The sequence below is a fragment of the Bombus huntii genome, chromosome 17 (assembly GCF_024542735.1).
Source record: "Bombus huntii isolate Logan2020A chromosome 17, iyBomHunt1.1, whole genome shotgun sequence".
Lineage (NCBI taxonomy): Eukaryota > Metazoa > Arthropoda > Insecta > Hymenoptera > Apidae > Bombus > Bombus huntii.
The window spans coordinates 2,991,493-3,012,722 of NC_066254.1; the positions used below are offsets into that span (position 1 = coordinate 2,991,493).

General features: G+C 39.4%; 2 protein-coding genes and 3 long non-coding RNA genes across 16 annotated transcripts in view; 3 read left to right on the top strand and 2 right to left on the bottom strand.

Annotated features, from left to right (window-relative positions):
- LOC126874909 (probable Dol-P-Man:Man(7)GlcNAc(2)-PP-Dol alpha-1,6-mannosyltransferase) overlaps positions 1–2,641 on the bottom strand; it is a 5,733-nt gene extending 3,092 nt beyond the window's left edge. Inside the window, exons 1-7 of one of the 2 annotated variants that reach the window (XM_050637413.1) lie at positions 2,357–2,641; positions 1,770–1,902; positions 1,474–1,647; positions 1,238–1,391; positions 764–908; positions 448–674; positions 104–352 (exon numbers count right to left, since the gene is read on the bottom strand). In XM_050637413.1, coding sequence (XP_050493370.1) covers positions 104–352; positions 448–674; positions 764–908; positions 1,238–1,391; positions 1,474–1,647; positions 1,770–1,902; positions 2,357–2,482 — 1,208 coding nt within the window. In that variant the 5' untranslated portion in view covers positions 2,483–2,641. The remainder of the gene's footprint in view (positions 1–103; positions 353–447; positions 675–763; positions 909–1,237; positions 1,392–1,473; positions 1,648–1,769; positions 1,903–2,356) is intronic. The other variant, XM_050637414.1, reaches the window with a different exon arrangement.
- The window catches only part of LOC126874925 (uncharacterized), a 9,436-nt gene extending 3,606 nt beyond the window's left edge, over positions 1–5,830 (top strand). The window contains exon 2 of the long non-coding RNA XR_007693117.1: positions 5,645–5,830. This is a non-coding gene — a long non-coding RNA (uncharacterized LOC126874925). The remainder of the gene's footprint in view (positions 1–5,644) is intronic.
- The window catches only part of LOC126874905 (serine-rich adhesin for platelets-like), an 88,914-nt gene continuing 71,098 nt past the window's right edge, over positions 3,415–21,230 (bottom strand). For all 3 annotated transcript variants that reach the window (XM_050637399.1, XM_050637398.1, XM_050637397.1), the window contains 8 exons: positions 18,516–18,854; positions 17,617–17,939; positions 13,902–14,614; positions 9,127–13,649; positions 7,942–8,256; positions 5,673–5,860; positions 4,990–5,185; positions 3,415–4,203 (listed from right to left, as the gene is read on the bottom strand). In XM_050637399.1, coding sequence (XP_050493356.1) covers positions 3,925–4,203; positions 4,990–5,185; positions 5,673–5,860; positions 7,942–8,256; positions 9,127–13,649; positions 13,902–14,614; positions 17,617–17,939; positions 18,516–18,845 — 6,867 coding nt within the window. In that variant the 5' untranslated portion in view covers positions 18,846–18,854 and the 3' untranslated portion in view covers positions 3,415–3,924. The remainder of the gene's footprint in view (positions 4,204–4,989; positions 5,186–5,672; positions 5,861–7,941; positions 8,257–9,126; positions 13,650–13,901; positions 14,615–17,616; positions 17,940–18,515; positions 18,855–21,230) is intronic.
- The window catches only part of LOC126874918 (uncharacterized), a 17,717-nt gene continuing 2,343 nt past the window's right edge, over positions 5,857–21,230 (top strand). The window contains exons 1-5 of one of the 9 annotated variants that reach the window (XR_007693101.1): positions 5,857–5,993; positions 6,095–6,283; positions 6,376–7,607; positions 7,664–7,929; positions 15,946–17,610. This is a non-coding gene — a long non-coding RNA (uncharacterized LOC126874918). Of the gene's footprint in view, positions 6,284–6,375; positions 7,608–7,663; positions 7,930–15,869; positions 17,611–21,230 lie in introns of those variants that run through there. The other 8 variants (XR_007693100.1, XR_007693102.1, XR_007693103.1 and 5 more) reach the window with 8 other exon arrangements.
- On the top strand, positions 18,845–20,084 carry LOC126874920 (uncharacterized). Its single transcript, XR_007693104.1, has 2 exons — positions 18,845–19,074; positions 19,332–20,084. It is a non-coding gene; the product is annotated as an uncharacterized LOC126874920 (long non-coding RNA).

Consider the following 21,230-nt stretch of genomic DNA (forward strand, 5'->3'; position numbering starts at 1 on the left):
TATGCTATTATTTGGGTCTAAAGAAATTTATCTTTAGCATATTATCATTTTAGAGAGATTGATCATTTTATGACTACTTCAAATAGTCATTTATAAAACTTACATCCAAGAACTATTTGTTTGCGTAAATCTTGAAACTCCTGTTTGTGCAGTTAGAATATCAATGTGTATATGCACTGGGTTGACAGAATCTTTTTCGAGTCTATGTAATTTAGCAATAGCTAAACCACCAGGATAGTTAGAACCAGCGACACATAAAAGAAACATAGAAAATAGAGCATTTAAAACTAGATGGCCTAAAATTATTAGTGCTAAAATTCCATTCCATGGACTTTTCTCTCTGTTTTCCCATCTAATTTAAGAAAACAAAGAACTGTATAATTACAATTTCAGACATTTAAAAATTAAAAGTAGCTCAAAAAGCAAAATTAAATGTAAGTTACTTACATTCTATGACAAACGGCTGCAGCACTAACATTTAGCAGTGGAAAGACATATATGATAAACCTCAATTCTTTATGTGGTAAAAATGAGAACAATGCAACAAATGCTATACCAGGAACTGTTAATGCTCGAACTCGTGCATCCCATAACATACCCAAAGGTATTAAAAAGTAAGATAAACCTAACCCACGAGGCAGAGCTGAGTAAAAATACCACAAGAATGGCGATGTCTGTTTTTATGTTAAGTAATATATAAAATACTTTAAAATTATCATTTTGAATAAATGCATTTAAAAATAGTGACTCTGGTAAAGGATACACCCCATTCACTGCTTTTATTAAGGATAGTGTTAAAGTAAAATACTTCTCCTTCAGGCCATAATAATCGTCTCCAAAATATAGAGTCTACTGTGATCGTTAGCGTTAGAAAAAATATACCGGCCGGAATCGCAATTTTAAACAGTCTAAAAAATTATTAATTTTATGAAGCTTTTGTTCTAATGATTTATATAGCTTTAATAGATGAATGTTTTCTATGTTACGAAATTATTTTTAATCACTTTTCTTTTCTACTTTTAACAATAGCATAAGTCTTATTGCAGTTTATCAAATTTATGTTTAATTTAGTTATTTTTGACAGAAGGGTTTTGTTATGTTAATAAGTTTTATAAGCAAACAAAGCTTACAAATCAGTGCAGTTTTGCAGAAGGTTCCTTGATGATTCTAATCACTTCTGTATGCAATGTTACAGCCATACTAGGAATCAATGGTCCACAATATAATATGTAAATACCTTAGTATGGTTAGTTTCTTGTTGGCTATATCGTACAAAAGGAATAATCCCAGTAGCATGGCAAGTTCTGCTCTGAATATTATTATTGCTGCTGCAGATGACCAAATAAATATCATGTGATTTTGTTTCAACCATCCATATAAAGCAAGTAGCACTACAATATACATATGATATACAAGTAATAATTATCATGTAAACCACTAAATAAAATACAGATAATATTGAATTTAAATTACCTAGTGGCATAGCCATTATATTTGGCAATGGACGACTTAGATAGTACATAAAGTGATATTGTGTCACAGTAATTGCAACAAGCCATTTTGTAAATTGCAAACCAAATATGCTTTGTAAAGCATCTTTATATAGCTTCAATGTGCCTATTACTAACAAGCCCAATGTTGCTCTTACTGGAAAAACATGATATTAATTACCTCTTTTTAATACGATATGTTTTATAAATTAAAGATTTAATATCAATAATAAGACAAAAGCTGTTAATAATGCTAATGAATGATATTAATCAACTTACCAACGTATTGAGCAAAAAATTTATTAAGTTGCAAATAATTAATGATTGCTATTAATGGTGATGCCAAGCCTGATATTATAATTGGTCCCATGAACGATCGTGGCACAACTCCAGGAAATTCATGATGATCATACTATCATAGAACAAGAATATGTTACAAACGATTAGTTACTTGTCTTTCTTTTTTTTTAATGAATCTATGAATATGTTTTTATACAAATGCTGTAAACTATTTGATTTTCTTTTTGGCTATGTTTTTGGTTACAAATTATCATAGTATGTTATTAATGAACATATATAATTTCAAAAATTTTGTTAATATACTTTCACTTTAATGAAAGCAGAAATTAATATATTAGCGAACTCTTGAAGCGTGCAGAAACTATATCAGCTGATCGTAAGTTTATAAATACATGCATCTGCTTCTAAATATAATGTCTAAGTTTTTGCGTAATATCTCTTTGATTGTATGTCAGCAACCTGTCAAGGCAGCAAGACAAATATTCTCTCTCTTATTACTACTTATTTAATTCTTAAACACTTGTTTTCTAATATCATATAATTCCAATAAATACTATAATAATTACCTCCGACAGGTTAAAACCATGGTATAAAATGTCGTGCATAGCCTGTAGATTGAAACTTTCTTCCACTTTTGTAAATGGACAGTACAATAAATGTACTAAAGCCACCAAGATAATTAAATGATTCATTATTTTATTCTATACGTGGAACGGGTTCAAAAATATTGTAAGACTTCGCGTTTTAATCATGACAATCTGACGAACACAGACAACTTTTTAAATACATATTTCTTGTATCAACCGGGAATCGTCTGCTCTCATGGACTCCGTCCAAATTACGTATGTACTTTCATTGCCAACATTCCAGGTTTAATATTTCCTTAAATTTCCTAGAATTTCGTGTTAATTCACTATAATTTTTTCTCGTCAAATCCAACAGTTTTTCAACATTTTCCAGATAAGAAAATCCAACAAGTCTCGTAGTACTTTAAATACGATATAATATTTAATACAATTGAAAAGGTAGATATGTTGCGTCATTATTATTCTTTTATTAAAAAGTTAGTTTATTAGCTCCCAGTAATTCATTATAACAATAATGTTACAATATTTCCGTTTATTAAGAAGATTAAGCGCTATAAAAATGTTTCCTCGTTCGGTGTGGCAATCTATTTCAATGAAAACTTACAAAATAAATCACAATATTTTTAACATTAATCAAAACGGCTTTTGCTAATAATTAATTCATCAGTTCTAAACAACGTTCACTAATTACATACGGTTATTATATGAGGACACAATACGTTCTTCGTTTTGGGAGGATCGATTACAATGCGACAAATAGCCATACAATATTTCGCTACTATTATTGTATAAAAAGATACAAATACGTAAAAAGTAAGCGTTCCAAAATATATGTTATAAATTTTCACAACGGGATGCCGTTTAATTTCTCTTAAACAGATAGTTATTAGTTCATGATCTTTTAATTCACAAAATAAACAGAGGAGATATATGTATATATTATCATTTCTGCATATCTTTTGTCTGCATATTTTTTGAAAAAATAACGATCAAACATATTCGTTCGTTTCGCTACGTACAGATGTATATACAGGGTGTAGAGAAAATTCGTACTTTATTTTAGTATAATTGGAAAATACATTTGTCCCAAATACACGGAGGAAACCCATAGATTTCAAGCAGTAGATACAAATCGCTTTTACATTCGTCTTGTGCACATGTCCGATAGATGACGGTCTTCTGCGAGATTTTTTCTCCATTTATGTAAGATCCCATACAACATTTTCTAAGTATTCCATAATCAACGCGACGCTTGTATAAAACTGTATCGATCGCACGAACAAGATAGAGACAAGGTGCTTCATGAAAGCTGCGTTCTATTAAAAATATCGTAATTATTGTGTCTATATTTTTTCACATTTTACTATAAATATGACATCACGCTTCAAGCTACGATTTAACTTAATCTTTCGTTCTGGTTTCCTTTTCTTCTTTCCAAAATTTATTTCAAGTTGATTTTTCTCAAAATAAAGACACTTTTATCTATCTTGTTCCTGCTCGATGTACGTATATAGAAAGATCGTTTAGCAGAAATGACTCCGGCAGAATTAACGCCTTGGTTTCGGCGCTCGCGAGTGTATCGGCTTATTGTGCAACATGTGTTCGCATTTGGGAATGTGACGCTCGGCGGCAGCCTTATTGAATTTTCTTCCGCAGTGGGGACACTGAATGTAATCGTAGTTATCGCTAACCGGCGGCGGTGGCAAATCGCTGAGCTTGCCTCCTGCGGCCAGGTGTGCTTGTACTTGTTTGGCCGAGCGTATGGCGTTAATAAAATCCTCGTGTTTGCGCCGCCAGTTCGACTTTATCTCCGGCTTCTTCGATTTCTGAAACATGCAAAACGACAATCCGTCTCATTCCTCCAAATCGATATCTCTCGTCCTTCTCTCTAAAAGAGAAGAAAAAAAAATTAAACGATTGATTCTTTCGTGGTATAAATGGATCTCTTATAGTGGATTTCTTTTCGTGATACGAACCAGCATTGCCATTAAAAAAGATTTCTATCTACTAAAATATATATAAGATAGTGGTATTCTTCCATCACTGAAAAGATTTTAGGTTAGAAACTAAGTGCGTGCGGATTTTGTCATTAGGTGGTAATAACAAAATCCGCAATCACTTAGTTGCCAACCTAATATATTCTAGTATCGTCATTGTCATTATATCGCATGTTGAATTGTGAATATTATTATTATTATATATATATTATATATAATATTATAATATTATTTGAAATATAAATATAATATTATTTGAAAATTATTGAGAAAATTGAGATAATTATATATCGTGGATGGTTGATATCATTTGACCAATAACTAATTGACTAACAATTACAATTACAATTAGTTATTTTCACTGATTTCGTAGTTTTAGTATTAAATCACAAAATCTTATTTACTCGATATTTAACGTTTTCTCCAAATACACTGCATACAATTCTTACTCTTACGTTAGTCTTGTCCTTCGCGTTATATTCTTTTATAACGAGTCGAATTAATTTTTACCTCTGCAAACATGGATTTACAATTTACTTTGTTTAAAGCTTCGTACAGTGAGGATGAACTGAGATAGGAATTTTGAAGGATCGGAAGAGGACAAGAAGTACTGACCTCCACTTGTTTTTTCACAAGTCCTTTTTTCACGAACGGTTCGAGATCGGTGCCTTTTACGCGATACATCATCGTATCGAATTGTTTCCTCTTTTTTTGGGTCGTTTTCGCGCAAATCTGCTCGTGAAGGGTTACTCGATCTTGAGCGAAACGGCGGCCACACATTTTGCAAGGAACCAGAGCGTCACTGTAACATCTTTAGAAAAGAATTTGATGAGATTTGGAAAAAAAAAAAAAAAAAAACGTTGGTATCTTCTTCTGTAAAGAAAATTGATCGAGAAGTTCCTTCAATTCCTAAGATTATGTTCGACACAAGCGATTCTAAGATAGCAAGATAACGAAATATTTTCTTTTTCTCTAACACCTGATGATATTTCGTTGGTTTATTTAGAAATTATTTCTAATTTGTTTATAGTAAAAATATTACTTTTTTCACAATTATTTTCATCGTTACAGACGTCACATTTTAACAACTTCTTTTAGCTACATTCTTTCTACTCACAGTGTATAAATTTATCGAGCAAAATAATAATATCAGCCCTAGGATATTAAACATTTTAAAATAAGGATAATTTTAGGTGCTACGAGTTTGATGATAAAATATTTCCCTGAAATATTTGTCTGAGATATTACAAGCTCCTTAATCTCATAACAGGAAAACCAATTACTCTAAAAATTCTTACGTCGCTGCCGCGGCTCCTCCGGTTCTGCTGGAAGCTGATCCTTTGTATCCCGTTGAACCGGAAATTGGCGTCTTTGCTCTCGAAGCCATTTTGCTTCTAGAACCGGAAGTCTGACCTTGCATGGGGCTACCACCAGATGTGGACGAAACCGATGGTGGCCGTGTTGATTGCATGGAAGTAATCTGTTTCTAATTAATAGAAACGTTAAACGATAATTATTTTTACTTCAATAGAATATTTTCGATAGAATATTTAAAAAAAATGTTGCAATAGAAGGAGGCCAATTTTTCAACAGAAAGTTTCAGCCAGAGGATTATTAATGTATATTAAAATATTAATATTAAAATTGTTAATTATAAACTGTTTATAAATAGAACAATCTTTTTCATTTACAATTTGGCTAATAGTCTTTTGCTTTACAGGGACTCTAATAAAATATTGCTCATATATGTTGCTCATTGTTAAATGATGGATTAACAATTTTCTATATCGCATGAGGACACTGCTCTTGCAAAATAGTTTATTTTTATTAGCTGTTTGTGATACTTTTGCCTTAATAAATAGCTGGTAAACTGGTGATTTTTCATATGTGTCACACTTCTAGCAATTGGGTAACTATTCGATTCCTAATATTAACAAAATTATTCAATGATATGAAATGTAGGAAATACCTGTTGATACTACAGTTTAATTTTGTTGTTAGAATTTAGCAAGGCGACTAGGAAATTTCGCTGTTGCGAATATTTCGATTAATCAGAAATTGGAGGAAGAGGAATCCATGTGCAGCGAAATCGCTGGATTTCCCGGGTTAAATAACGTCAAAGAGCACCAGACATTTTACTCTCTAAAGCTTTCTACTTACTTCTCACATACCAAACTTCAAGCTGTGGCAGAAAAATTGCATACGATATTCGATTGAAATTATCTTTGCAACCAAGAGCACATCATTCGCGGACGAATTATGTTTGCAAATTAATAGAATAAATGCGTGAAGTTCCTTTCTTGTACTATATGTCTAGCTATGCGAGAATTACAATTAGGATACTTTTATTAAATTCGATTACATTTTATCATATGCTTTTATAATATAAATTTTGTCTGCATTTAATAACAAAGATGAGAACATTTTTTCCTATAGTGAAACTATCAATGCAAGTATAATTACTTCTTTGTCCTTGAGATTTCTTATATTTCTGGAACATCAGATATAAAGAGTATGTACTTTCTCAACTTTTTATAGAAAATTAATATTACAAAAAAAAAAAAAAACAAAAACAAAGAAAAGGTACACAGTTATGAAATATTTGGTTTTAACATCAAACGTATACAAATTTTCCTACCTTTGCTTACTTTGCACCTTTCATGAACAAAGTATTGCAAAATTTGGAAAGAAGATACAGTGCCATGAATAATTATGAACTGCACTTCATTTTTAGGATATTTCATAATATTCGAAGAAAAATTGACAATATCCTTTAATATAACGTAAACCAAAGCTGAAGATTAAACAAACAAAAATTTGTCTCCTTCGAAATCTGGAGGAAAACCTTTTTCTAATTAAACTTGTATTGTAAACTTGTATTTGTAAGTTAATTTTGTTACATTTTCATTCAATATTTTTAACAGATGTTTCTTTATCTTTGATTACTCCTATTAATCTGTTACTCTACACTGTCTACCAACTTATTCAAAGCAAATCTTATTCTTCTTTTTTAAATTTAACGATATTTTCTACAGGTGGTTCCTCCCGGTGATAAACTTTCCTCGCTGGAATTCCCCATAGGCTGTCGATTGGGATTTCGGACGAGAACTCGATGCTGGCCATGGTAATAATTCCATTTCGAAATCTTGAAATCATTTTTCTGTACCGGCGGCTGTACGAATAGGAGCACTGTCTCGCTGAAAAATTGTCTTTTCGTCTCCTCTTTCAATTACGTAAGCATAGCGTTCAATTTATGTTTTACAAAAACATTTTCATTTATCATATCCAGACAGGAGCTGAGGTTTCTTGAAATTATCGAAGAAAGAACGAGTCTATGATTACTCGCAGCACAGTATCCCAAGGAACATGAACGTGAAAAAGGAGCGAGGAGAACAGCAGCTTTAAAATTCGAAACTTACGCCACTACAACTAACTAGAACAACTTGTTTCAATCGCTACATTGTTACATCAAAACCTTCGTTTCACTACAAAATTATTAACTCAACCCTCTGTACGGAGTCTGCGTTATTTTTATTTAACGTAATCGATTAACAGGTATGTGCTCACCTCGGTGGACTGTTTTCGTAAGAGCGGTTTCCGCGGAAGTGGCTCGTTTTCCTTCGGCGGTTGCTCGTCCAAGTCGACGACCAGAGCGTCGCTTTTCTTCGTGGGCGAGTCGTTATCGTATTTCGTTTCGGCAGTTTGGTCTCGTAAATGCAGACCATTCTCGAGAATAGCGCTATCGACCACGTCCGCTGATTTTTTCGTAGTTGTGCTCGTCGCCGTTAACGCCTTCCTGTTTCCAATTGGCTCTGTGCCTTTCATAGTCGTTGGCCGTTTCGTCGATCTTGTGTCTTGAGCTTTCAACTCGCTCGACGCACGCTGTAACAGATACGCGTTCGTTTGAAACTGTCACGCCAAACAATTGACGCGTTTCTCGTTATCTTCTAACGAAAGCCATGTTTTAACAAAAGCGATTAATACCATTTTAACCAGTCAGCTGTCTCTGACGAGTATACTCGTCACGGAGAAACGCCAGTACTTTGCGTTACGAGTCCTGTGAGTAATAAAATTAAAAAATGAAACGGTCCTTTCGTTACAATTTGATTCCAAATTATAATATACACTCTGTGCTTGACGAGTATACTCGTCACGGAGAAACGCCAGTACTTACGAGTTACGGGTCCTGTGAGTAATAAAATTAAAAAATGAAACGGTCCTTTCGTTACAATTTGATTCCATATAATAACACATACTCTGTGCTTGACGAGTATACTCGTCACGGAGAAACGCCAGTACTTTGCGTTACGAGTCCTGTGAGTAATAAAATTAAAAAATGAAACGGTCCTTTCGTTACAATTTGATTCCAAATTATAATATACACTCTGTGCTTGACGAGTATACTCGTCACGGAGAAACGCCAGTACTTACGAGTTACGGGTCCTGTGAGTAATAAAATTCAAAAATGAAACGGTCCTTTCGTTACAATTTGATTCCATATAATAACACACACTCTGTGCTTGACGAGTATACTCGCCATTTACTTATTTTCCGTCACGCGTTTCAGATACACGCTTTTCAAAGTTCTCAAACAGGTGGCAACAGCTAACTGGTTAATGACATACTAAAAATGAGTTTACCATTTGCCTTAACAATTTGCAAGCAGAAACACGTTACCATAATCGTGTGCTTCCATCGAAACGTCAAAATCATTGAAGAGAAAGGAAAACCTTTTATGCAATTCTTGCTTACCCTAGCGACCGTGTCCGGACTTTTGGACGGCGACGTTGGGATGTTTCTTCTCGCACGGATGCTCGTTTCCTTGGTCGTCTCCGGGCTCGGACTTTTCGCGACCCTGGAGAAACGCATCGTACACTTTACAGACGAACGCTCCGTATCCCCTAAAGCGTCGTTGCTCGCGGTAAGGTTCACCGACCGCCCCGGTGAACATATCTCTTTTCTATTTCCAGCGCGATCATTGACATTTATTCGACGAGGTTCCGATCGACCCGCTGCTTTCGCCACGCTGCCTACGATCGCCGACATCACCGACGGTTGCCCCGTTTCGCGATCCCAACTTTCGTCCTCGATCGACCTACGAATATCCTCGATCGATCTCAGTTGCTTCGTCGATGAGCAACCCACACCTGTTGTCATTTTATCCGTTTCTGCTTTGTCTATCGTCTGCGTCGACGTCTCGTCGTTGCCAGAGAATTCGAAGCGTTTCGACGTGGTATTCACCGAGTCGCGCGTTTTCTTCTTATTGGAAGTCGTCGAGAGACGTTCCACGTTTCTCAAGGAATCGATGCTGCACCTCGATGCAACGCTTCCAGTCTCGCTGGAATCAGTGTGCTGGAAAAGCTTCCGCTTGCACGACAGCGATCTCGATCTTATGGCAATTCGGCTGATCTCTATCGAGTCTCTGGCTTTCTCCAATTTTTTCTGCCTCCGCGTTTCTTGCGTTTCAGCCTGTCTCCCTTTAGCGGCGGCCATTGCGCTTCTGGATACGGTCGTAGCTTTGCTGGCGCACGTTCTCTTAGCGAAAAGATTTACATTCGGTGGATCAAGTGCTTTCGGCGAAATCGTCTTTGAGTCAGCCTTGCGGCCAATGCTTCCGCCAGATTTCCTTCGTATTTCCTTCGGTATCGATTCCACGCTTCGTTCCAACGTGCCCCGGATCGATTCAGCCTCAGTTCCGATCGAATCGAAACGTCTGAGAGCCGACTCCACCGAGTCTGTTCTCTCGTAATTCTTGGAAAGTTCCTTTATAGAAGTTAAGCCGGCCTCCGACCTTCTAATATCGATCGTCGAGGGGCAGCAACTTTTCCTCATTTCAGTCTGTTCGTTTCTGGCTGTACCCTCGTCAACTGATTCGCCAACCATTTTTCGTGATTCCTGCGCAAAATCTGATCCTCTTGTAGCACTGCGAACGAGCTGCATGGACTTCAAAATTTCAGCCTGTTTAGACGTCTTGCCTTTCTTCCTCTCATCCGCGATACTCTGCTTCCTGGCAGTTCGTGCTCCAGCTCTTGGGATTTTGGTTTCGCCGCTTCGATCTGCCACATCAGTTGCTCCTTCCGAGTCACGAGCGATGGATTCGTTGGACGTTCGCATTATACGCTTCGAAGCATCATATCTGTCCATGTTCCTCTTATCAGCAACCGTCTCTGAGCTCGTCTTTCCGCTGCTTGCTGAGATCGGACTCGCTGTTTGACTGCGAGCCTTCAAAATGTCGCTCTTGTTCTTCCCATTCGCCGTGTTTCCCTTAGTTCGAGTCTGCAAGCTACGAGCACAAGCTGCAGGCTCCTTCTTCGGAGATGCAATTCGTGTTGTACGTTTCGAGCTAACGGGCCTCTCGTCCGCCGAATCTCGACCTCTCAGCGATTGCTGGAAAATGTTCGACTCCAGCAACGACCCTCTCTGTTTAACCGGCTTGCGCACGGAATACGTCAGCAACTTTCCAACACTCGACTTCTCGCAGGCTGTTCCCTTGCTCGATCTCGAGTAAGTGCCTCGAAGCTGCTCCTGTTTTACGTATCGTTCAGGCGTCCTGACTTCTCCGATCTGCGTGTCCACTTCCACGGACTTGCAACTTTTCGATCCCAGTTGGCGACCAGTCGGCGTCCCAGCTCTTTCCTCAACTTTCCTGTCCACCCTCGTTTCTGCCTGCATCCTGTCGGCCCTCGGTCGCTCTTCCCATTCGCTGGATATTCCAGGCGAAGCATCCACCTGATCTTGGCCACTCTGACGCTGCAGTACGTCGCGAATCAGTTTCGTCGAACGTAAAACACCGGCGGACCCTCTACGGCTAAGTGCATTCGCGTTTTCGGCTGTCAAATTGTCGTCCTTGACGCTTAAAGGACTCTTCGAGAATCTGTCCTTGACGTTGGTCGATAGATTCCTTGGCCTTGCCGTAATCTCACGCGTAACTGTTTGTTTAAGCGAGTGCGCACCTTTGGGCGGTTGCTCAACGTCTGTGTAAATCTTAGGCTGAAGGCTCGTAGCGATGGCGCACTCTTCTGTCTCGTAACGCAAGGATTCTGGCGTTTCTTCTCTACTTTCCACGATTCCTCGAGACCCGGGCGACGAGTCGCGACTGCCGTCTGCGACGAAACTCGTTCTCTCGTCCCTCTCAGCTCGTCCATCATCGAACTGCGACTTCGTCTGACTCGGTGTTCTGGCGTCTGTCAGCTGAAGCTTTCTCGGCTCCACGTTTCTCGCTGCTCTTTCACATTGCTCCGAGAAAAATCGCGATACCGAGCTTCTGATGAAGCGTTTCGCTGTCTCGTCGTAGCTTTCTGTCGACGATCCTCTTGTCGCTTCTCTCGGTACGTTCGTGACGAGCTTCTCGCCTTTGGAAACGTACAACGTAGGACTTTGTTCTCTTTTCTTGCACCACGCTAGATCTGTTTTTGCTTTCACTATCGTCTCCGGCGTGACCATCAGGATGCTGGCGGATCTGTCAGAATCCGAGCCGAAGTACTGCGGACTTACGCTGCAGCTTCTGGACGATGCTTTCGCGAAGTCTGGTGATTTCGATTCGTCAGCACGAATTATCGAAGCATCGCGCTTTCCAGAACCGACTCTTCGACTCTCGCTGCCTTTCTTTTTCATTTCCTCGACCGCGTTTGCAGATACAGAGATGGACTCGGTGTCCCTGTTGCGGGTGCTCATCGTCGTGGCTGATCTTCTGCCTTCGCGACAGAAAGACCGAGGACTCGAGCTACGTTCTCTTGTTAGACGCTCGAAAACGTCAGGTAACTTGGTTTCGGTAAATTTACGCAGAGTTTGGTACTCGGGTTTCGCGCAAGATATCACGTCATATTTTGCACTTTCCGAAGAAGAAGATTTGCTGACTACATCGCGTTTGGGAAATGTAGCGTGTCTCTTCATGGTGTCGTTCGTTGATTCTCTTATCGTGTTACTAGTTATATCCTTTTTGTTCTTTGATTCAATTTTTAATACGGAGCTCTTACTGTCTTTCATATAATTAGGGGACGTTGGAAGAATTGTCGAGTCTATCGCATAAGCCGTGTCTGATTTCTCCGATTCTTTGCAGAAGAATTTCGGACTATCGCTACGTGGTGTTCTGGTCTTCGAGGAATTAGCAGCCTTTCGATCAATTGCGTAAGTTTTAGCTGATCTTTCAGATCCTTCGCAAAAGAATCTCGGGCTCTCACTTCGTCGTTTAACGTCTTTTATGTCTTCAGCAGGTTCACGGATCGATCTTTCCGCACGTTTTGAGTCAATCGCGTGAGTTGTGGATTTTGGACTATCCCTTCGTTGCTTGACGTCTTTTAAATCTTCGAAAGAGAATCTTTTATTTGTTTTTGCCTCGATCGCGTAAGTGGTAGCTGATCTTTCAGACTCTTTGCAGAAGAATCTTGGGCTTTCACTTCGTCGTTTAACGTCCTTTATATCTTCGGAAACTTCACGAATCAATCTTTCTGCGGACTTTGGCTCGATCGCGTAAGTTGTAGGTTTTGGACTGTCGCTTCGTTTCTTGACGCTTTTTAAACCTTCCAGAGAGAATTTTTTATTTGTTTCTTCGTCAATCGCGTAAGTCGTTGCTGATTTTTCAGACTCTTTGCAGAAGAATTTCGGACTTTCACTTCGTCGCTTAACATCCTTCGTATCTTCGAAAACTTCACGAATCGGTCTCTCTGCAGATTTTGGACGAATCGCGTAAGTCGTTGCTGATCTTTCAGACTCTTTGCAGAAGAATTTCGGACTTTCACTTCGTCGCTTAATGTCCTTTGTAACTTCGGAAACTTCATGAATCGGTCTCTCTGCAGACTTCGGACGAATCGCGTAAGTCGTTGCTGATTTTTCAGACTCTTTGCAGAAGAATTTCGGACTTTCACTTCGTCGCTTAATGTCCTTTGTAACTTCGGAAACTTCACGAATCGGTCTCTCTACAGACTTCGGACGAATCGCGTAAGTCGTTGCTGATTTTTCAGACTCTTTGGAGAGGAATTTCGGACTTTCACTTCGTCGTTTCAAGTCCCCCGTATCTTTCGTACTTTCGCGAGTATACTTTTCTGCAGTCTTTGAGTCGATCGCGTAAGTCGTTGCTGATCTTTCAGACTCTTTGCAGAAGAATTTCGGACTTTCACTTCGTCGCTTAATGTCCTTTGTAACTTCAGAAACTTCACGAATCGGTCTCTCTGCAGATTTTGGACGAATCGCGTAAGTCGTTGCTGATTTTTCAGACTCTTTGGAGAGGAATTTCGGACTTTCACTTCGTCGTTTCAAGTCCCCCGTATCTTTCGTAGCTTCGCGAGTATACTTTTCTGTAGTCTTTGAGTCGATCGCGTAAGTCGTTGCTGATCTTTCAGACTCTTTGCAGAAGAATTTCGGACTTTCACTTTGTCGCTTAATGTCCTTTGTAACTTCGGAAACTTCACGAATCGGTCTCTCTGCGGACTTCGGACGAATCGCGTAAGTCGTTGCTGATTTTTCAGACTCTTTGGAGAGGAATTTCGGACTTTCACTTCGTCGTTTCAAGTCCCCCGTATCTTTCGTACGTTCGCGAGTATACTTTTCTGCAGTCTTTGAGTCGATCGCGTAAGTCGTTGCTGATCTTTCAGACTCTTTGCAGAAGAATTTCGGACTTTCACTTCGTCGCTTAATGTCCTTTGTAACTTCGGAAACTTCACGAATCGGTCTCTCTGCAGACTTCGGACGAATCGCGTAAGTCGTTGCTGATTTTTCAGACTCCTCGCCGATAAATTTACCATGATCGCCTTGATCCTTGACATCTCTTAAAGCTTCAGAAGACAAATTCCTAGCAGTTGTTGCGCCAGTCGCAGAAGTTACGGTCGATTTTCCAGCATCTTTGGAGAATAATTCGTGACTTTGCCTTTTCCCTGTCTTATCTTTAAGCGACTCGGATGTCGATGTTCTTGCAGCTTTCGAGTCTATCGGGTATTTAATAGCAGATTTCTCTTTATTAAATATCGCAGACCTTTCGCTTCTTTGTATTCTATCTTCAGACGAATCAGGCGACAATTTCCTCGCGGTTTTCGAACCAACGGCGTGCACAGTGGCAGACTTCTCGGACTCTTCGCAGAAGAACCGTGGATTTTCGTCTCTTCGTCTCACATTTCTCCCAGAATCCAACGATACCGTTTCCCCCACATTTCCAGAGACCAGTGTCTTCCCTCTGGATTTGCTACTTGCAGGATTTTTCCCGTCGTTCGATCTTCTGTCTGAAGCTGTGTTGGTCATTCGGCTGGCGCTATGAAATCACAATCAGTATAACAATATTCCACTCTGTTTACAACTTACAAGCCTCAGAAATCCTCATTTGGCAGTGCTTAGCCTTGCTAACTCTATCTTCTTGTTCTACAATGCGGGTTTCGTTCGTTATCTGGTGTTAATCCTGCTTTGCGGTTGTGGTTAGCCGACATGAAGAAGATAGCAGAGGAAAATGAGTCAGGCGGACACGATATTTTCTAGGATTCTCCTTCGCGACAAAACAAAGCTAGGGCAGCTGGCTTCGATCTTCGGCTATTCGTCTCGACTGATCGGTTTTATTTTGTTAAGAAGATGTTGGTTACGCGGTAAAGCCGCGAGAAAAGCCACGTGGAGCTTCGCCGATGTTTCCCTCCGTTCGGAGCGTAAAACTTCGATACAGAAAATGTTGCAACAATATACATGGTGAGAGTTCAAGTACGGTCCATCGTTAGGATCCGGAAAACACGGTTCGGTCACCGAGGAAAAGAGAGTGCGTCGGTCAACCGCCGTGAAAGTTAGACTTAGCAGAATCATTTCGTTAATTTAACATCAAATACGATACTTTTTTTTTCTTATTCGTTGTTCAACTAGGAAGCAACTAAGGAAAATCCAATGGAAATTATACAAATTTGGTAATCGTCGTCGACGATATTGCTAGTGGTGCGACTAATTGTTTCACGAGACGCTTTGTTCTCTTATTTCTTTCTTTTTTTTTTTTTCGTCCACGTTGTCTCCGATACTGCGACGGCTTCATGCTTGGCGAGTAGGCTGTTATGGTTGATGATGCAGCGTTTAATGTCCTTCGGCCGATTTATCCTTTCTCCGATAGCTTTAATGTTAGGCGGACATATAAATTAGAGCGGGCGCATCTTCCTTCTTGCGACAAACCGGAGACGCTGCGCCTTTAACTTTGCCGGAAACGCGCCATTTAGTTGTTCTTTCAAGGATGATCACTTCCAGGGACCACGTATTGTTAGGCTACTACGGTTGCGTGGGTTTAAACGAGTCGAGCCTAGTCAGCGATCGCAATTATGCAACGAGAAATTAATCGGCGGCGTAGAGGGGTTTGGCGGGGCGAAAGCAGCGACGGATTGTTAGCGCTGATTGCCAATTAGCGGCCGGAAAATTCGCATTTGTCAACGTTCGATTCGATCGTCGAAAGACGCGAGCTACTTGCGCGTTAAGATACTTTCTATTCTCTACGTTCTTTTTTTCCCTCCCTCGTATGTATCATTTTGTTTCCTTTTTTGAAATAGCAGAAATATTTCGTTCATTTGCGATGTGAAATATTCATCTGATTTATTTACTTGTTCGACAAACCTTCTGCTGTAGCGGATTAACGCGCGGGACGCAGGAGCAAAAAGGGACAAAATACAGTGGAGAAGTGAAAAGTAGCGGAAGATGCGCGGCGTATGTACGAAAGAAGAGTAAAAGGATTTTGTGAATAGACAGACAGAATGAGAATTTTAAGAAGCAATGACAATTTTAAGTGTAAAGACAAGTTACGACCTAACACTGTCGCAGAAAACGCTAGAAACAATGTCTTCAAGATACTTTAGATTGGCCGAAGATATCTTCGCTCGTACGACACGAGTTCACGTACGCTTCACCGTACGATTTAGCGTGCAGTGTTGTTTCACGCGAAACAACGGAACACTTGCTAAGCTTCTCGATGGTACATTGAGCAACAGCAACTGCTGATGTCCGGCCAGTCGACGATATCTTTAGACATTTAATTATTAACACTTTACCGACCGATAGCCGATTAATCGGTTTTTTGTTATCGACACTTACCGACCGACAGGCTATTAATCGGCTTTCTGTCTCCGACGCTTACCGACCGATAGCCTATTAATCGGCTTTTTGTCAACGACAATCTTTCTCATTATTTCAGCAGTAGTTTGTTATTTAGTACCAAGGTTGCTTGTTCAGTTGCGTTAGTTTCGTAGGCTCTCGGTTTTATACGAATTTCAAAAACGTACCGTTCGCGATGAAGAAAAAGAACGGTATTGGAGAGTCTAAACCGAAACAGAGCCGGCGCCAGGGACAGTCTGCGCCTGAGATGCCGGTCGGACGTGCGTGTGCTGTTGAATCGCTAGCGGTCGGTAAAGCGCTGACAAAGATTACATGAAATATGATTGTCCGAATTATCGTTAGTTGAAATTTGTCGTAACTAGACCGCGGATGTTTATGCAGAATTATAGTTCTGTGAATAAGACTGAAGAAACGTTGCAGCAAAAATTTCGTTGTTTCTTTTTTTACAGCAACTATACTATGGATATTTTATATATCTTCGTGTATTATGCGCGTGCACGTGTACATTTTGTCTTAATTAAATGCGCGTAAACGTCCGCGGTGCAACTGTAGTATCGTTAGAAATGCAGCGAATTTTGTTTCCAGTAGTTTGATGGTTTCAGCGATGATCTCTGTCGGAAATTGGAAAACGACAACGAGAACGGCGTATCTTAATTGTCAATGTCGAATACGCGTTGAAACTTGCAACAGCCAATTTTATCCAGCTAACGATAGTTACCTCGCAGTTCAGCACTGCACGACCATCCTTGAGAAACGCTCTTAAATTTCAATCTACTTTACCGACCGGTATAAAGTAGAATTGCGCTTTTAACGCTCTCGGCGAGGTTTGGCTAGGTAAACAGGCGAGCAAAAATATTATTCTCAGATAAACAGAAGATTTCGTAGAATTACAAAAATATTGTCAACCGGCGGTACGTTGTTTCTCGTAGGTGTGTGTGTGCGTGTGTAAGCCCAGATGAAATTAAGGATTTCATAAATATTTACGGATACGTGTTCGTAAATATTGATTTATAAATATGGAAGACTCGCGGGCAAATGGATTTCACTGGCGGCAAATACGATACGAGTTATTTTTTCACTATTTTAATATAAAAATAACGTCGTTCTCGTTTCGGTTCCATCTACGTATTATTTTCACGGCTTGGAATTTTCTACTTTCTGTTTCTGGCTTTATTTCTACGTACGTACCTGCAAGTGGATTTTGCTGGAAATATTGGGTCAGATCGTTTCTTCGGGCCAATGGCTGGGTTCTTCGTAACGTTGTTACCACGCCTCGCGTTCGCGTTTTTAAAGCGTTCCAACCTGACCTCCGCTTGAGATAACTTCCTGGTAACACTTTGTTTTGGAAGCTTGTCAGGAACATCGACCATAAAGTCCTCGGGGAATTCCTCGCTCTCGAGGTCGTTTTTAACACGGTGCTTCAACGTCTCGTCGTACTCCATCAGATGAAGTTTCGCCATCATACGATTCCTTTCTATCATATCTTCGTCCAAAACTTCCTCCATACGTGTCTGCACGAATGCAATTGAAATATCCGGGTAAAAATTGCCCAAGGGAATATTTCCCTGCGCTATGTACACAACTAAAATTGCCAGATAGCGAAAGAACGTGCATTTAAATACGTCGAGTGGAAATGATAGCGTGGCTCTGAAATATTTCATCTCGATTACGCATCACAATTAATAGATCTGATCCTAAGCTAAACAAATTGTATTTATCCTTGTGCTGTAAGTTTTAAGAATGCAACGTCTTTAAACGCTCGTCCTAGAAACTTTCCAGTTACGTCTTTGTGTTTACTGTTTATTACAAGAAGCCAAGGGAAGTTCTACGAATTACTATGAAAGTATTTTTCCAAATTTCATCCTTTAACTTGCACCTCGTGTCCGAGATTTTCCACCCTTTGCACGAGCTAAGTCGATACTTGCTGCTTCGCGTATGGTAAAAATACGTGGCAATTCGAATCCAACGCGTACCGTATGTATCACGTGTGTATATGTGTGTGTATGTGTGTACACATACGAAGCAAATATGTTAAGAAATGCTATTTCAATAGGGAAAATTGCCACGTTTGGAAAATGGCGCGTTACCTCGTCTCGATGGTTTCCATTCGCATATTGCGTGACGTGGTTCTCGTTTCCAAACTCGTCATCCTCTTGGTGCTGGCGCGCGCACGGACCGAACGATTCTCGACTGATTTCCTCGTGATACGAGACGATCGGTTTGCCACCGTTCAAATTGCTGTTCACGTCAGCTTTGGCTACTCGTTTCACAGTCACCGACTGTCGGTTCACCGTCAAATTTCCGTTCTTCTGCACGCCGTTTCCGTTCGTCTGTTTCCGCGATTTGTTCTCCAGCGGCTCCAGTGGGTAGCTTCTGTCGATGCCCTTCACCGTCGTCTGCCGTCTTTCGTCGAACATCTGCCTCACCTTCGCGAACAGATGTTATTCTTACGATTAATCTCGTCGCTGTTTGTTAACCAGTTAGTCGTTGCGACCACTTTGGTAACTTTGCAAAGCAATGTGAATGAACCGTGTGGCAAAAAGTAAGCGGCGACGAGTATACTCGTCAAGCACAGAGTGTGTGTTATAATGTGGAATTAAGCTGCAACGAAACGGTTGTCTTATTTTTGAATTTAATTAGTGACAGGTTCGTGGTAACACAGAATGTTTCTTCATGACGAGTATACTCGCGAAAAACGGCCAACTGGTTGAAAGCAACAATGGATGAGATAGCGTTGTAAGTGTTTGTATATGTCAGAAGTATGCAATCATTTTGAAGTAACAAAATACATTGCAAAAAGTAAGCAGCGACGAGTATACTCGTCAAGCACAGAGTGTGTGTTATAATGTGGAATTAAGCTGCAACGAAACGGTTGTTTTATTTTTGAATTTGATCAGTGACAGGTTCGTGGTAATACAAAATGTTCCTTCATGACGAGTATACTCGCGAAAAACGGCCAACTGGTTGAAAGCAACAATGGATGAGATAGCGTTGTAAGTGTTTGTATATGTCAGAAGTATGCAATCATTTTGAAGTAACAGAATACATTGCAAAAAGTAAGCGGCGACGAGTATACTCGTCAAGCATAGAGTGTGTATTATAATATGGAATTAAGCTGCGATGAAACGGTTGTCTTATTTTTGAATTTGATTAGTGACAGGACTCGTCGTAACGCAAAGTACTGGCGTTTCTTCGTGACGAGTATACTCGTCAAGCACAGAGTGCGTGTTATAATTTGGAATTAAGCTGCAACGAAACGGTTGTTTTATTTTTGAATTTGATTAGTGACAGGCTCGTGGTAATACAAAATGTTTCTTCATGACGAGTATACTCGCGAAAAACGGTTAACTGGTTGAAAGCAACGATGGATAAGAGAAAAGATAGAAGATGGATAAGTTAGAATAATTGTTTATTAAAACTTATCCATCTTCTAGAAGTGTGCAAACTGTATTAATTTGCCAACTAATTAATTGCTAATTAACAGCACTAACCAAGTTAAATGTACCAAATGTAGCATGCAAATAGTATAATTTAAATAGCATAAAAGTATTTAGTATGTTTATAGAATACACGTAATCGTAGTCAGCAACAGCTTATCAGAAAATGTGACGATGAACAATAAATTAAAAAAAAAAAAGAAGAAAAGAAGAAAAGAATCACAAGGAGAGATCGTTTCTCCTATTTCTCGATCCTCGCAGTTGTAACAAATTTTCAGAACAAGTTCGTTCAATGTTGAAGGTTTACCTTTACTTGTTGACATAATTTCACTTCCCGACAAACTGGTTCCACGCTCGACAACGCTCACTTACGAATTCTCAAGATTGCGGTCAAGGCTCGCCAAACCCTTAATCTTCTTACCTTTCTTCAATAATAAACGCAACCATCCACCTTGCTTCGAATTCTTCACAAATATTTTATGCAACACATCGTATGTTATATGCGAATATCAGCGTTATATACAGGGTGTGCTTAACTTCAATGTCAAAGCTTCGCGAGGGCGTAGAGGATGGATAAATTAAGCAGTGAACTGCGGAATTTAGTTTTAAAAGTGCCTGACGGGCCGCGTAATTAAAGTCAAGCAACGACGAGTATATACGTCGAACGCAGAGCGAGTGCTCCTACCATAAATTTTACATTTTTATTCGACGAAAAATGAACGATTCATCGTTGAGAAAGCTATTGTTATTAAAAACTTACAAGTTGGTAAAAAGTAATAAGTTAAAGCATACGAACAATTGGAAAATAATAAACAACTTAATTCGTAAGAAACAATACATAATCGATACACCAAAGACATTAATCAAATAATCAAACTTCTTTTATAAAATACACAATAGGTTTATTGGAAATATAAAGCAAACTCACTAAATGTCATTTGTATTACTTTTTACCAAAGTCTTCAATTTTTATAGCAAATGCTACTGTTTTATTTTACACGACGAGTATATACGTCGAACGAAGTTAACTGGTTAGGAAGAAAAGTCCAGTAGGGATTTTCTCTTGGAGAAAATCGTGGTGAGAGGAGCAAAACAGTTCTCGTTTCCACGCTTGTTTATTCGCGTTATCGTCTATTTAAATACTGTTCAAAATACTGGCCTCACGCAGCGATGCGAGCATTGCACTTAACAACGACCGCTCTAATTGCAGCCAGACATTGTTCCGCTGATATTTGACGCGGAAACGTGCCATAACGCAAATAAACAGATGAACAAATGAAAACGTTTTCGTTTCTTTCGTCGCGACTTTCTCCGAAATGCAACGAGAACGAGGAAATCTGTGAACGACCTTCACAAGTTCTTTTT